The 15,856-nt window shown below is 37.7% G+C and overlaps 1 protein-coding gene across 1 annotated transcript; it reads right to left on the bottom strand.

Annotated features, from left to right (window-relative positions):
- Positions 1-1,276: 1,276 nt before the first annotated feature.
- Positions 1,277-5,293, bottom strand: LOC113915528 (calpain small subunit 1-like). The gene is made up of 2 exons (XM_035723125.1): positions 5,282-5,293; positions 1,277-2,485 (listed from the first exon to the last, which is right to left on the bottom strand). Exons 1-2 carry the CDS (start codon positions 5,291-5,293, stop codon positions 1,814-1,816), a joined length of 684 nt encoding a protein of 227 aa, XP_035579018.1. The 3' UTR covers positions 1,277-1,813.
- Between the last annotated feature and the right edge of the window lie 10,563 nt (positions 5,294-15,856).

Here is a 15,856-nt window from a genome sequence, read left to right as displayed (position 1 = left end):
CTGTCATTTGGGTGAACTAGTTGCAGCTGCTAACACAACGGCAGAAACAAGGTGCTATATATGCCCAAAGTTGATTAGCATCACCGCAACTCATTATTCTGATCAGCTAGAAGCAATTTACAATCATCTTTGAGCAAGTGCACATCATTTTCATAATTGACTTGCAGAAGCTTTGACACAACAACTTGTTGTAGCTGCCAATCACTGTCAAAGGACAGAGGAGGAGGAAGCCCTTCTGGAGAGCAAAGCAAAAGTAGTGCCTAGCCATAATGGGCAGTGGACAGGGTGGCTAAGCATCCTTTTCCATGTTGCTATTTTCCAGGTCTGAGGACAGAATCTCTTCTAGAGAGAGAAAAGGACCAGAAAGAAGGTGGAACTCAGTGACTTTACTGCCTTGTTAAAAAACAAATAAACAAACAAACAAAACCACGTGGAGTGAGACTGACTGACTGACAGGTTTCAGCCATACCTAAGCCCTCTCTTAGCCTTAATTTTTATTATTTTTGTTATCTTCCCTCCCCTGAGGTAACCACTCTGATCATTGTTAGATGTAGAGAAAAAATTTGGCTTGAAAATGCATTTTTTCTCTCAAAGAATTATACATTCTGGGGTGACCCCAAGTATTCTCTGCAGCATCTAAATAGATAGATAAGATACATAGATAGATTCCATCTTTTCTAAAATAAATAGGACTAAGATTTATTTAAATTTTGCATACTGAATCCAATATTTATTTAAATAGTTATGAATGAGAACATTATCTAATTTTGTATCCACACTACTTAGAGTGAGGATAAGAACTAAAATAAATGGCCCTGAAAAATATCACAGAACAAACACAAAGAAAATCAAAACAGCAAACACTTGATATTAAATGTTAGTTAATAAAACCAAATTTATTATTAGTTTGTTTCTTGGTAAGATGAAATTAACTATATTTTCATGCATATTATAAGAAATAATATAAAAGCACTTGGAAAGGTGCAAAGTTGGGAATGCAGCGCAATGTATAAAAAAGCAGGAGCCTTAATGGCCAAATTGGATTGGATTCTAGTTATATCAAAAGTAAGCAGTGATGATTAAATCACATATTATTGTATATGATGTGCAATACGATGCATAACACCCAAAGCAAACGTGCAGGTAAGATTCTTTATATGCTCAATAAAGAGTACTTGATTTTTGTATTAAAGATCAATGCAAATATAAGGGGATAGCTGCTTTTTATTGTCTACAAGGTAAATTTTAGAATGTCAGGATTATTTGAAAGAAACAATTTTTTTTTTTTTTTCCGAGCAGCAACCGGGGTGCTTTTATTTCCTCCTGGGCCTGGCAGGCTGAGAGCAGAGGCAGACAAAGGCACAGGGGCACCTGGGCCTGTTAGGGCCTAGAGTTTGGCTGCCAGGGTGGTAAGTGTGAACAGGTGTGCCAGAGTGTGTAGGGACTGGAGTGACCCTCCGGGAACCAAGAGACGGGCCCTTGGGGTGTGGAAACCACGTAACTGTTGGGTTTGGCACAGGTGCATGAGGCAGGTTGTGGAGTGGGTGGGGGATGGGTGTACCGGGGGTGGGGTGACCCTCGGGACAGGGTGTGTTGGAGTTTCTCAGAGCCACAGGTAACTCAGGGCATGGCATGTCGAGGCATGTTGGGCCCTGGCTGTTGACTAAGAAGCTGAGTGCCAAGGGTTGGGGGAACCAAGGTCAGTAGGGCCCATGAAGACGAGACTGCAGCCTGGCTCAACCCTGGGAGAGACGGAAGAATCCAAGGTGACTCCTATAGTGAGGTGATGAGGGGGCAGGTCTGGGGTTCCCATTCAGGAATACATGGTCAGCTGCAGCCACTCCTGGATGTTCACCTGAATTTGTCCAGTGCCATCCTTGTCAAGAGATTTGAAGGCACGGAACATGGCGTCCAGCCTGACCAGGCAGCTGATGAAGTTGTCAAAATCCATGTTCCCTCCTTCATCCGAGTAGCGTCGGATGATCATGTTGTAGAGATGTTCATTCAGGTGGAGCCCTGCTGCCTCAAAGGCCCCTGGGAGTTCACTGCTGCAGATGGTACCTGAACGGTCAAGGTCAAACTGTTTGTATATGGCCTGCCACTTTTTGATGTTGTTCCACAAGTACTTGAATTCTTGGAAGCCCAGCTTGCCAGTGGTGTCACTATCCATCACGGCCACCATGCTGCGACATGTGTCAATGCCAAAGCCATCAGTTTTCAGATCAGGGTGTCGGGTTACGACCTTGTTGAGAATGTTCATGAGTTCTGTGGCACTGACCTCCATGTCATCTCCAGCCAGCTGGGCAAACAGCCTCCGGAACTGCCGGACCTCCTCGCTCTCATTGGCCTCAATGTTGGAGTAATGGGTGCGTGGAGGCGGAGGCTCTGGGTTGTACTGTGCAGCTGCCTCACCGTTCCTATCTTTGCTGCTCTGGCTGCACCTGGCAGGAAACTCAGAGCCCCAACCCCACAGTAGGCGCCACTCCTGCCAGGGCACACCTGCCCAATGGCAGATTCCTCAACAGATCCAGCCCCTTCGACAGCTCAGCTTCATAGAAGCTCTGACCCAGCTTCCTGGGGCTTCACCCTCCTCAGGTCCCTTCTGTCTAGGAACCGACTCCATCCTATGGCTTCCTAAACGCCTGTGTCTTCCCAACACCCCACCCCAGCTCCATGAGTTCCCTGAAAGAAACAATTTGAATGAACTATTCAACTCATCTCTGTTTTCAGTCATGTAATTTGAGTTGAGAAAAATTTACCAAATAATTTTTTTTTTCCACAGGCCCAGGTAGGCCTGTGTAAATAACGCACAATACTAGGACAACCGCTGAGAATGCCACAGCGCATCCAAGAGGGTGCATTTTACATGAAAAGTGAATCAAGGATGTTTAGAATGTATTGGCCTACATGACTGTGCCGCTATGTATGAGCATTTAAAGATAGCAGTGATCCAACCTGAGCCATATCCTATGTTCTCCTTTACCTAGGTTATAAACATTGAAAGGTTGCTTAATTTTCTATTCGCCAAAGTCATTAACCATGTTTTTACAGAGATCAAGTACTGCAAAATGAAAATATGCTAGATTGTAGTTCCATGAGGGCAGAAAACATCATTCTTCTTGTCATTTAACCTGAGGGTCACATGCAGAGCCTCCCACATGAGAAGCCCTCAGTAACTATTTGTGAATGCATGAAAAAAATCAACTTTCTAAAATTTAGAGCACTGTATAAAATTATACTTTCATATCCTTGGCTTGCATCTTTTGACCATCATTTATCACAGATTAATGTATTGCTTTTTTTATGAAACTGTAGGTAACTTTTAGTATCTGGCAAAGACCGAGAGAATAGAAGCTTTATTTACATCCCTCTCTTCCTCATAATCCAGCTCAATGATAGATGACTACAATTGGTACTCTTGTTGATAATCTGTCATTTCCTTCTGGTATATTTTTAGAGTTTCTTAAATGCCCTTAATATTTTGAATTTTCACTGTGAAGTGTGCATGTGTTTGCTTAACACTATTTGAAATACTATAGATCTGTAGACAATCTCTAGACTCATGTCTTTCATAACTTCTTGAAAATTCTCAGCCATTATTTCTTCAAATATTGATTCCCTTCTACTTTTTCTTTTTGGAACTCCTAATAGGTGGAATAAGAAATTCTGTATATCTGTCCTCCATAGCTCCTAACTTTTTCCCCATACTTTCCACTTTGTTTCTTTGTACTGTTATCTGGAAGTATCTTTCTCAGTCATTCAGACTGTTAATTCATTAATAGCTGGATCAAGTCCACTTTTGGGTCATCTATGATTTTATAGCTGTGATATTTTTCAATTCTAAGATCTCTAATTGTTTTTATTCTGTAACTGCCCATTCTCTTATGTCTATTCTTATATTATAGAGTTGAGTTCTTCATTATGCATCTGATGATATTAAAAATAGCTATCTGTTTTCATCTATATTTTAGATCTTGTCACATTTGCCCTCTCTGAATTTTATATTATCAATATTTTGGTATATTCAACCTTTTCCTCTAAACCGTTATTCTTCTCATTGACATTTAAAAATGCTCAAGTTTTTCCATGTTGAAAAATAAGTCTCCCTCAGCCACACTCATCATCCAAGCCTGAACTCTCCTTTTTATATGAAAGGCATTGAACAAACTTCCTGTATTTATACTTTGTGTTTCCTCATCCTTTATTTCAATCTGGTTTCTATCCCATCATCAAATACCTACTAATGGTAAGGACGATGAATTTTGTTGTTGTTCCTCTCATTTTACCTGGCTTTCATGCACACTAATCACTGTTGTCAACTCTCTTTTCTTAGCTTCTACGATACGGCTGCTGGCTTTACTGCCATCCTTGGGATTCCCCTTTTCAGTCTTACCTGAATGCTCATAGTCATTTTTTTTTTTTCCGGCAAAAAAAGTAAAACATATTTAATGAAACTTCAGGGAAGCAGGTTCTTTTACTTAGTTAGGGATAGGCTTCAGAAGTAGCAAGAGAAATAGTAACTTCACAGTAACTCAGAGAAATAGTTTCTTTTTCTCACACAACAGTTAAGTCCCATTACTGATTAGTAATGTCTGTCGTAAGTGAAGAGAGGAGACGTGGTAATGATGAGATCACACTCTGATATTTGTTTCCAAGGGATGGTGTAGTGGTTCAGTGATGTAATCAGGGACACAGACTCTATCTTTCTGCTCCCCTACAGTCAACATGCTGGATTTCTGAATGCTCATAGTCATTTACTCAGCCATCGTATATGTTGGGACTTCTCAGGGTTTTATACTCTTCTCAATCTCTAATTTTGTCCTATAGCATCTAAATTATGGACCTGGATTTGATGACTTCCCACACACAGATGAATTCTGAGTTTTTATCTGTAACCCAGAACTCTCCTCTGAGCTCTGTGCTTCTATGTAGAACTACCTCATTTTCTCACTTTGATATTCCAAAAGCACTTTAGATTCAACAGTATCTAAAACTCAACTCTGATCTCCCCCAAATCTAGGTTAAATGAAAAGTTTGAGAGGCATCATCTTTTTTCTCTATCTTTTTCATCTTTTATTTCATGTAAGCTGTCATTACTTCACACCTAGAAAACTGCGCTAGGTTTCTAATTAATGCCCCTTCCACTTTGGCCTCTTCCAGTCTACTCTCCACAGTTTAGACAGGGAGATCTTTTCCGTATACAAATCCTATCATTCCTTCATTTAAACAGAGGCTTCCATTGTTCTTCATATATAAACCAAAAATCTTTAATATGACTCACAACATCCTCCATCGTTTGGCCCTATTTACTCTATTAGCCTCGTCCAACACTGTGATCTCACTTACCTTCTGAACTCTGGCCACACTAGTTTTCTTTTAGTCCTTAGACTGTATTCTGTTTATCTCTACTGTAAGACTTTTGCATATCTCTTCCCTGTCTGAAATTTTCTTTCCAGTCCTCCACATTTAGTTAATACCTACAGTCTATCATATCTCTGCTTAAACATTATTTCCTCAGACTAACCTTCCCTCACCCCTAGACCACTAGGAGGCCCTATCACACATTCTTGTACTATAACATGCCTTCTCTACATGGTATTCACCACAATTTAAATTGTATATTTGTTCTGTGTGATTGATGACTACCTACACATCTAGACTATAAACTGCTTGCCCAGACTATATTTTGGCTCAGCCTTTTGAGCAGTAAGGAGGCACTCAAAAATAGTTTTTAAAGAATGAGGGAAAATATTTGAATGAAGGGTTTGATACGTTCAATGTTAGCTGTAGTGGTTGATTACCTTATAGTTTCTATTTGTTGTCACAAATTATTTTTAGTTTTGGATAGACTAGAAGATATTTTAGGATCTCTATGTATATCATCAGAAAAGAAATGATACATTAACATTAAGTAGTTTGAAGAATATTTAATAAGAAATGATTTACCCTCTGTCTCTCATTCTCTCTCTCTCAAATAAATAAATAAAAAAAAATATTTAAAAAAAAAAAAAAAGGGCGCCTGGGTGGCTCAGTTGGTTAAGCGACTGCCTTCGGCTCAGGTCATGATCCTGAAGTCCCAGGATCGAGTCCCGCATCGGGCTCCCTGCTCAGCGGGGAGTCTGCTTCTCCCTCTGACCCTCTTCCCTCTCGTGCTCTCTGTCTCTCATTCTCTCTCTCTCAAATAAATAAATAAAAAAAAATATTTAAAAAAAAAAGAAATGATTTACCAAGGTGTGAAATGGGTACAGGAAAATCACAAGGGACATGGTAGTGCTTCCCAGCTGAAAACAGCAAAAAGAGTATATGGCAGAGGGAGAATCACTTTCCTTCCTCCCTTTAGCTTCCTGTCTGTACTCCTCTTAGGCTAAACTCACCCAAAAGCCAGAAGAAAAGATGTTGTTATAGTTTGTACAGATCAGCTTTTCTGGGCAAAACAAAGGTAGAGAATGGATTTAAAGAAACAAAAATATCCAGCACATCATGCAAAGCTGATGACACCTAGAAGAACAAAGTCATTTATTTATTTACTGGGTCTTTCATTTTTACTTATTTCTTTAGTAAAAGGCTGAAATTGCCTTCTGTCGATACTTTATTAGGTAATGTTTCCCTTTGTGGACTAAGGTCTCCAAAAGCACATGTGAAAGATGGAAAAAAATGTTAAGGAATCTAGCCACCTAAACCTTTCAGAGGAGACATGGCAAAAGCCAAAAAGATACCTGTCTGGCCTTGTTTTCTACAATCTTCCACATTCATGGGTTGGATGACTCAGATCTTTCTTTGTCATCACCTTGTTTGTCTTCTCCTCACCTCAGCAGTGAGGAGACATGCACAGAGAGGAGGAGGAAGTTTTTTTTTTTTTTTTTTTCTCTTTCTTCTCTATTCTCATAGTTTAGATAAAATTGGTTTTCTCTCAAGGGCCGGATGTTTTCCAAAGCATCTCTCTGCTTGGTCTTTTAATCAAAATGATGTTGGAACAAGCTTTATAGATAACATCCTCTCTTCTTTCTGGAAATTTATAAAGGAAAAGAGGTAATACAAACCCAAATAGATGGATACAGCATTTTATTTTTTTAAAGGCCAAATATCTCAAAGTTGGCCTCAGATTAAGTTCATAATTATTTCCCATGATCATACTATAAACTTAATTTCAAGAAAATAAAACCTGGCAATAAAATTAATATACATATCCTCATACATGTCATGAGTTTTGCCTTAAATTGTACTCCACTGATAACTCATGTCCATACAATGAAGAGAAAAAAAAATCAGTTAAGAATTTTGAAGCTTGAATGAATCTTCGATTCCCCTTATCTAGCTACATATCCAATGTTGTCTTCTCTTCTTTAATCCATCCAATTTTGATACTTGTCTTGATGACATTACACTCAGAAGCAGCTCATTCCAACCTGGAACAACTCCCATTCTGTGTTCTTCCTTCCCCTCTTCATTCTATCAGACCCAGAATGATATAGTAACTATTTATTAAGCAATTACTGTGGGTTGGGGACTATGGTAAGTGTTTTGCAAATGTTACCTTGTTTAACCCTCACAATACCCCATTAAGTAGGTGTGGTAGATTAATGACCATATTTAATGACTAATCCCTATGACCACACCCTTTGTAATTTAACTGTTCTGCCCCTATCACCCAGAGGTGAAGGTTCTTTCCCCACCTTCTTAAATCTGGACTAATCCCTTACCTTCCTTTAAAAAATATAATGTGGTGGAAATGACACTGTGTGTGTTTTGTATTCTAGGTCTCAAAAGTCCCTGAAGGATCTTCCTTCGCTTTCTTAGAATCTTGCCCTCAAGTCATCAAATAAAAAAGCCCATCTAGATTAGTGGAAAATAAGAGGCCATGGGGAGAAGATCCCAGGCACCTCACCCAATAGTTAGCATCATTATCAAACAAGTGAATCCACTTTAGATATTCCAGACCAGCTGATGCTCTGGCTGAATGTAGTCATACATGGGAGTCCGGGCAAAAACAACAAAGGGACTGCCCAGTTTACCACAGAATTGAGAGAAATAATATGATTGTTGTTTCAAGCCACTAAGTTTTGGAGCATTTTTTGAATTTCTTTGTTTTTGTTTGTTTATTTTACATTAAAATGACTAATTGATAGGTATTGTAATTTTCTTCAATTTATAAATGAGGAGGGGGGCAGGAAAATATTTAGTATATTGTCCAAAATATCATACACATTCCAAGATGACACCAAGCCTTTCTGAATCTAAATTCTGTACCTGAAGATGCAGTGATACACTACCTCTGTAACCCTATTTCATATTTTCTTAAATTTACTTTCAATTATTTGAAGGTGGAAACCATGTTGTACAAAATCTTTTCTTTTCCAAACTAGGTATTCCATTTTCGTTTTATTTTCTTCACGTAGCAGTACTTTTCAGTCTTTTTTTTTTTTTAAGATTTTATTCATTTACTTCAGAAACAGAGGGTAAGAGCACATAAGCAGGGGTTGGGGAGAGGGGCAAAGGGAGAGAAAGAATCTCAAGCAGACTCCCTGCTGAGTGTGGAGCCCGATGCAGGGCTTGATCTCAAGACCCTGAGACAATGACCTGACAAAGACAAAGACTTGGACACTTAACCAACTGAGCCACCCAAGTGCCCCTAGTCTTATCAGAATCATATTCATTCTTATTTGAAGACCTAACAATTTATCCATTTCTGTCCAAATGGTTGGCATCCAATAACTAAATTCTATATGGACTCAGACTACAATAGAAGAGAGCAGTGTTTGCCAAATTTTGGCCTGTGGACCAGGGTTAGCCTGGTTTTGTATGGCTCATCAGCTAAGAATGTTTTTTACATTTTTAAATAGTTGAAAAGAAAATTAAAAAAATAGAATACTTCAGACAATTATATGAAATTAAAATTTCAGTGTATATAAAACAGTTTATTGGAACACAATCACTCATTTGTTTACCTATTACCTATAGCAGCTTTCCCATGACAACAGAGGAATTGAGTAGTTGTGATAAAGAAGAACTTATGGCCCACAAAGATGAGAATTTGACTATTTAGCTCTTTTCAGAAAAGTTCATTGAGGCTTGAAATAGGCAACTATAATCTTCTTCACTTTGGATGCTGCACTTCTCTTATTTCATCCTTAACTTATATAATTCTTATGGATAGTAATGCCACTATTTTGAATGATATTGTACCATATAAAACTGTATTTTCACTCATTTTCCTAAAATCACATTTCCTTCATTTTTTTCATTGATTTTTTGAACCAAAATGCATGCTATTACATTTAGTTCCATTAAATTCATTTTTTAAGTCATACCATGGTTTCAGTCTTTTAAATATCTTACTGGACATTAATTCTGTCCTCTAACATGTTCAACCTTTCCCCAGGATGATCATAAGTACAAGCTTAAGAAACATAATTGGAATGTCTTAGATGAAGTGATAGAATAAGTACGGAACAAAAGAGAGAGATGTAACACACTAGAAATTTCCCTTCAATTTGAATCCCCATCCCTTAGCTAAAATATCCTTGTTAGTAGCCCCACATATTTTTACTAAACTTTGTCCCCAAGGTCATTATTCAATACCATATTCATTTATTCAACACACGTATATTGAACCCCTACCACGTCCTATGCTTGGTGCTGGGAAAATAATGGTGCAAGGAGCATAAAGGCACCCTGCCTGTTAGAACTTTTAACTTCACCAGTTTCATAAGCAAGTAATCATTCCCAAAATATGTGATTACAAACTGTAATGACTGTTATGAATTAAAAGCCTTGAATTATTAGAGCATCCCTATACAGGTATACAACACATTGCTAAAATCACCCTCATCTCCTTAAGCAATGTCTTTGGTAACCCTATGAAAGAAGGAGCTGAGGTTAGGCTAGCATGACTAGGTTCTCCTTGGTAAATCAATGCTGTATCTAGTAATCAGGGTTTCCCTGAAACATGAGTCCGAACCTTCCATGTGTTTACAAATCACTTGAGGGATCTTGTTAAAATGTAGATTCTGGTTCAGTAGGTCTGGGCTGGAGCCTGAGATTCAGCATCGCTAACAAGCTCTGAGCAATGCCAGGCTGCTGCTCACCCACTTCACTCTGAATAACAAGGCCTCAGCAAACACTCACAACCTAGATCTTTAATGATCTGTTCCTGTCCTAAAATGGCAGGCCATTTTAGAGAGGCATTACAGAAATTTTTGAGCAGAGTAAGACAAATAGCGTAGTGGAAACCACAGTCCCTGGGATCACAGAGATGTGAATTTATACACAAGACCTGCACCTTGATAATTTTGTGAGCTCAACCTGTGTCCTCACCTCACTGTACCTCAATTTCCTCATCAGTGAAAATGGAAATGATAGCTTGCTAGAGGGTTATTGAGAAGAATAACCCTGAAACACAGTAGACTTTAAACAAATGGTACCTTTTATTGTGTTTATTAAAAGAGTGATATGAACAGAACTGTACTTTGAGAAAATTATTCAGACAGCAAGTTATAGTTTGATTTTGAATGCAGAGAGACTGGGGGCACTTGGAGAAATCAAATGTCACTTCAACCAATATTTAATGAGCATATATGTTAGAAACTGTGCTAAATGCTAAGAATATAAAGATGAATAAAGCAAAGATTCCAGAGTTCATTTAGGAAGACCTATCAGCAAACAGGCATTAGATATAGGCATCTAATGAAACTGTATCCACAGATTCATTTGACAAATGCCAAGGAAGTAGCAATTGTGATGACGAGATGGAAATAGGTTTGTTATACATATTATAGTGGTTAAAGTAATAGGGTAGGATATTATTATAAGAAAAAGAAAGGTGTTAATGATAATTCTGAGACCTTAAGACTTGAGAGGATGGAGGTCTCATTGACAGAAATAAGCAACATGAAAAAAAATCAGGTAAGGGAGAGACAAAATTGAGTTTCCTTTTGCACATATTGAGTTGAAGAGATGCCAGGTCATCTCAGTGCAGATGAATTCAAAGACATTTTGAAATAGAATCACCATGGGTAGTAATATGTGTAATTGAAGCTCATTTACAGAATTCAGGGAAAGCTAACATGCACTTTCTGGTTATTTTTGTAACAATATGATTTGGATCACATGTTTGTGCATCTACTGTGCATTTACAGATATAGAGAAAGGAGTGTATGTTTATGTTTGGTGTTTACCCTACATCAGCAGTTCAAAAAAATTACTACACTGTTTCTACTCTATTAATGACAGGCTGAATTTGGAAGGCTTGATAAGTTGTTTACAAGGAAGTTCAGAGGGAGAAATCAGTGCATGTTTGCAGAATATTGTGAAAACGTTTTTCTCAGGATGTGTTGCTGGAAATGGCAATTAGTCAATGTAGGGAAACTGATGTATCTTTAGACATTAAGTCACACTAAAACAAATACCCAGACCAATCTAGTTAAGCTTCTGAGAGAATAAATGAAATTATGTTGATACATAAAAAGTTTCACACAATTTACATTTGTTACCCATGAATTCTCATTAGAGATTTTGGAATACGCCAAAAGAGAAGCTCTCATATATATATTTTATGGACAAATATAGTGAGGAATGGGGAAATGAGAGGCTTAGAGACAGACTCATAGACAAATAGAATGAATGCCTGAAAATTTTATGTAAAGCTAGGCTCTGTGCTAGGAACCTTCATATTGGCTCTTTTGTTTTGCTCTCACAGTAATCTTGTACACTAAGTATGACAGTGTTCTCATCATCTTGCAGACAAGATAATGCAGTAGCACAGAATGAACATAATTTCATCAAGATCATGCAGGTGCCCTGTGGAGCATCTGTGGGTTGCCTTCACTCCTCCCTTTCCCCTTGACAGTGGCTGCAATTTCTGTTTAGGGGTCGACATGGTTTCAGGGAAACAATTTATTTCTGGCTCCATAGGTGAAACATGTGAACTAAACTAAGCCCATCAGGCTACTGTTTTATCTGCAGAGCTAGGTTTATGGATGGGTATGCCATCTAAGTTCCACCAACCAGAGACTCTTAAGAAGAATCTAAGAATTTGCACTAATAATGCTGAGGCAAATGCCACTCTCTTAGGCTGGTTTGTATGAATAGAAAGGGGCTGGCACCCATTTTAGGACCAACGAATCTCAAAGTGAAATAAGCAGACAGAGAGATGGACAGAAGTTTGGTCCCTGGTTAAGCTGCTGGACCAAACCTTGCAGACTTTTGGAGATTGGAGGAATTTTGGACTTTTTATTTGTTGGGCCCATAATTAACCTCCACCAATTAACCAAGTTTGGGGTTTCCACTTATGACAACAAACATTCTAGCTGATATAGAAATCACCTAGACCAACCCCTTTGCACCAGAAATAGGTTATGAAGCTGAAAGAAAGAAATCACTTTTTTAAGATAGTCAAGCTAAGTCAAGACAAAGACAAGTCTAACATTCAGGATTCTACATGCCCAGTCTAGCATTCTTTTGCAACAAGCTCAGTTACCAAGGTACGCAGTAAGGCAAAGGTCTAAGTTTTCCAGAATACCTAGATTTTATCATTTCTAAAAAAGCTGTGGTTAAATACAGACTGATTTAAATATTCAAGGAGAAAAATATCAAAAGAGAAAAAAATACACTGTGGAATGAATATTTTCATTTTTTATTAGGAAATGTATCTGACTACTTTGAAAATTCTTTAAAGCTGGATATTTTGACTTATGTACTTCTTCATATCTCTTACTGTGCCAAGCACCACATTGGTCAAATTAGGTATTCAAATAAGTCTTTGTTTAACATATATCTCCCTCACTAGGTTACATATTGTGATAGCAGGGATCATGACTGCTTATTTCAAACTTGCATTTCCAATGCTTATCACAGGGTATGCTGCATGATAGATTCTAAATAAACATGTATTAATGATATTGTGTGTTGCCACCCTCCGTGCTTCCACCCAAGATTCAAGGGCAACACACAAAGTAGCCACAGAAACTGGCCCATTTACATAGTCTATCTAGAATGGCACTGTCAAAAAGAAATGTAACCTAATTCACAAATGTGAGGCGTGTATGTAATTTTAAATATTCTAGTATCCATGTTAAAAAATAAAAATAAACCATTGAAGTTAATTTTTTAAGTCAATATACTCTAAATATTATCATTTAATACATAATCAAGAAAAATATTAATAAGACACCTTACATACTTTTATTTTGTCCTAAATTTTCAAAATCTGGTATATATCTCATCCTTACAATACATCAGACTTGCCACATTTCAGGTGATTAGTGGCCACATGTTGATAAATGTGGACATATATTACCTCAGATTTAGACCTATGTCTAGGACATTGTATAAAAACAATGCCGTAAGAGCTAAACTGTGTTAAGATTTTATATGGAAAAGTCAGAAATTTATATTAAAAATGCACAGTACCATTACAATATACATAAATTTGCTAGTGTTACTTTGAAGTCTCTAAAGGTAGTCCTTGTCACACCAAAGCTGTTCCTTCACAATGCCTAAACATTAAGATGTTAGTATTATTATGGAACAAGCATCTGGTTAGCACTCATTATTATTTTTTTCCAGTTTTTGTTTTTAAGTCATGCAATCCTACCCCAAAATACTATGTCATGGCATAAATATGTCTAGTTAGGAATGTTAAAAACAAGGCAATAGGCCCAATAGTCACATATGCTAAGCCCCAGAGTCACCCAACTGTGACTTATTACTTAACTTAATTGCAGTTTCATCCTCCCCCAGGAATGGAGTCTTAAAGAAGTCGATTAAAATTATCTGATCAACTCATGATAGACCCCTGCTTTCCGCTAAAGAAAGGTGACTTTGCCACAATCAGCAGTTTGCTAGGATAACTTCCTTGCCGCATCCCTTCTGCATAAAAGTGTTTCATTTTGTACAACTATTGGGTGTTCCTTTCTATTTATTAGATGGGATGTTGTCTATTCATGAACCACATTGAATAAAGCCCATAAGATCTTTAAAATTTACGAAGTTGAGTTTTGTTTTTTGACAATAACAGTCTTAATGTCTTACATAAATTTAAATGGCCTGTGAGAAACCTACATATGATTTCTAATAGTGGGTTTGAGGATTCATAATAAATCCTTTTTAATCTATTCAGGAGAGCCAGTTTATTATTGCATAATTATATATTATATAATATGTTATATAATGTTTTTATATATAATATAATAATTATTGTATAGTTTAAATCCAATTTCTGTTAGCTCCTACTCAATCAATAATCATGTATTGAGTATGTGAGGTAACATGTTGTTGTTAGGGATGCAGAGATGAGTAATTATGCCTTGCCTTCAAGTAGGTCACAATCTAGTAGAACAAACAGCCAGATGGATTTGTGAGAGGTTGTTTGTTTGTTTGTTTGACTGAGGTTAGCACAGGACACACTGAGGACACACAGGAGTCAGTGGTGGTTTTACCTGGTAATGGGCCAAGAAGGTAGGAACAACTTCTCATGGAGAAAAAGAGCTTAAGATGATTCTGAGAAGTGGACAGCCACTAGGACCTAGAGAACTAAGTTTACTCTACTGCTCAGAGCTGTAGTGCAGGATTGCAAGGAGAGAAGGGGGTGGCCTATGCCCAGGTAGGGGCAGCAGCATGGGAACGCACACTGCAAAAGGCACAGAAGGAAGTTCTGGGCCTGGGGGGAGACTCAGCCAAATGCAAAAGGCCAAAGTTGCTGCAATTTACATATTTCCATTTTAAGACTCCCCCCAACCTTTTTAACCCATATGGTTTTGATAATTATTTTTAAATGGAAATTCAGATAGCAGCAGGCAGTAAGTATCTGAAATAGGACTTCACATTGGGAGACTCTGTGGGGCACTTGGCAAGTTTTATGTCCTCCTCCCAATAAACCGGAGGGGAAAGCTGGCATTTCTAATTCTAATTGCAGGAGCTCTATTCTCACTCTGACCATCATTCTTAAAGAGGTGGATACAAGGGGGGCTGCTCACTCTCTCCTCCATGATTCCTCCCAACCCCATGAAAAATAAGCCCTTGTTAAAGACAGAGTTGGCCTATATGTAAACAAACACAGGACATCATAATATGGGAGTCAGCCATTTGGACTAGCACATTGGAATGCTCTGACTAGTGGCTATCCCAAAAGAAAGGGTGGCTCTTAAAAATCACAGCACTTGGCTAATTGTCCCATTTTTTTTTTTTTTTTACTAGCCTACTGTCAATTATTAGCCTACTGTAGTGGTTTCCAAATACTGATCCACAAGAAAGTTTTCAGAAATAGGAAGAAAATGGATTTTAGAATAATGTGGGGTGTGTGTGTGTGTGTGTGTGTGTGTGTGTGTGTGATAGAGATTGCCAACTATACTTTTCTTAGAAATGACTGCTTTTTTCTTTATGTGTGTCTGTGCTAATTTTTTACTAAAATTCCTTCTTTTTATTAAATGGGATTTCTAATAGATAACAGCTATTTTTCAAAATACCATTACTTTTTAAAATGCAATGTATGATAAATCTCCATTTAAAAAAATTACTCATCTGTGAAATCCAAAAAATGAGCACTGGTACAGCAAAGAAATTGGGCTTGAGAATTAAATCTGTTAAAAAGCAAAATTCAACTGAGTAAATTTTGAAGATCTTATTGGCTTCTTTCAATGATTCATGAATCAGGCAGCATTCATCTATCAGAAAGAAAGGGGCTCTAAGGAACTATACAAAATAAAAGACTTTTATAGGGAGAAGGGAGCAGGAACAAGGAAGTTACAGTAGGTAAAAAGCCATCTGGTTATTGCAAAGTTACTTTCCTTTAGGTAATTGGAGAGGTCATCAGGCAGATTACCTAACTAATGCTGATCGGGTGATCCCTGATTGTCTGATT

Source organism: Zalophus californianus, chromosome 11 (genome assembly GCF_009762305.2).
Source record: "Zalophus californianus isolate mZalCal1 chromosome 11, mZalCal1.pri.v2, whole genome shotgun sequence".
In the NCBI taxonomy this organism is placed as follows: Eukaryota; Metazoa; Chordata; class Mammalia; order Carnivora; family Otariidae; genus Zalophus; species Zalophus californianus.
The sequence above is the reverse complement of the archived record's forward strand: the minus strand, read 5'-3'. Positions and strand labels throughout refer to the sequence as shown.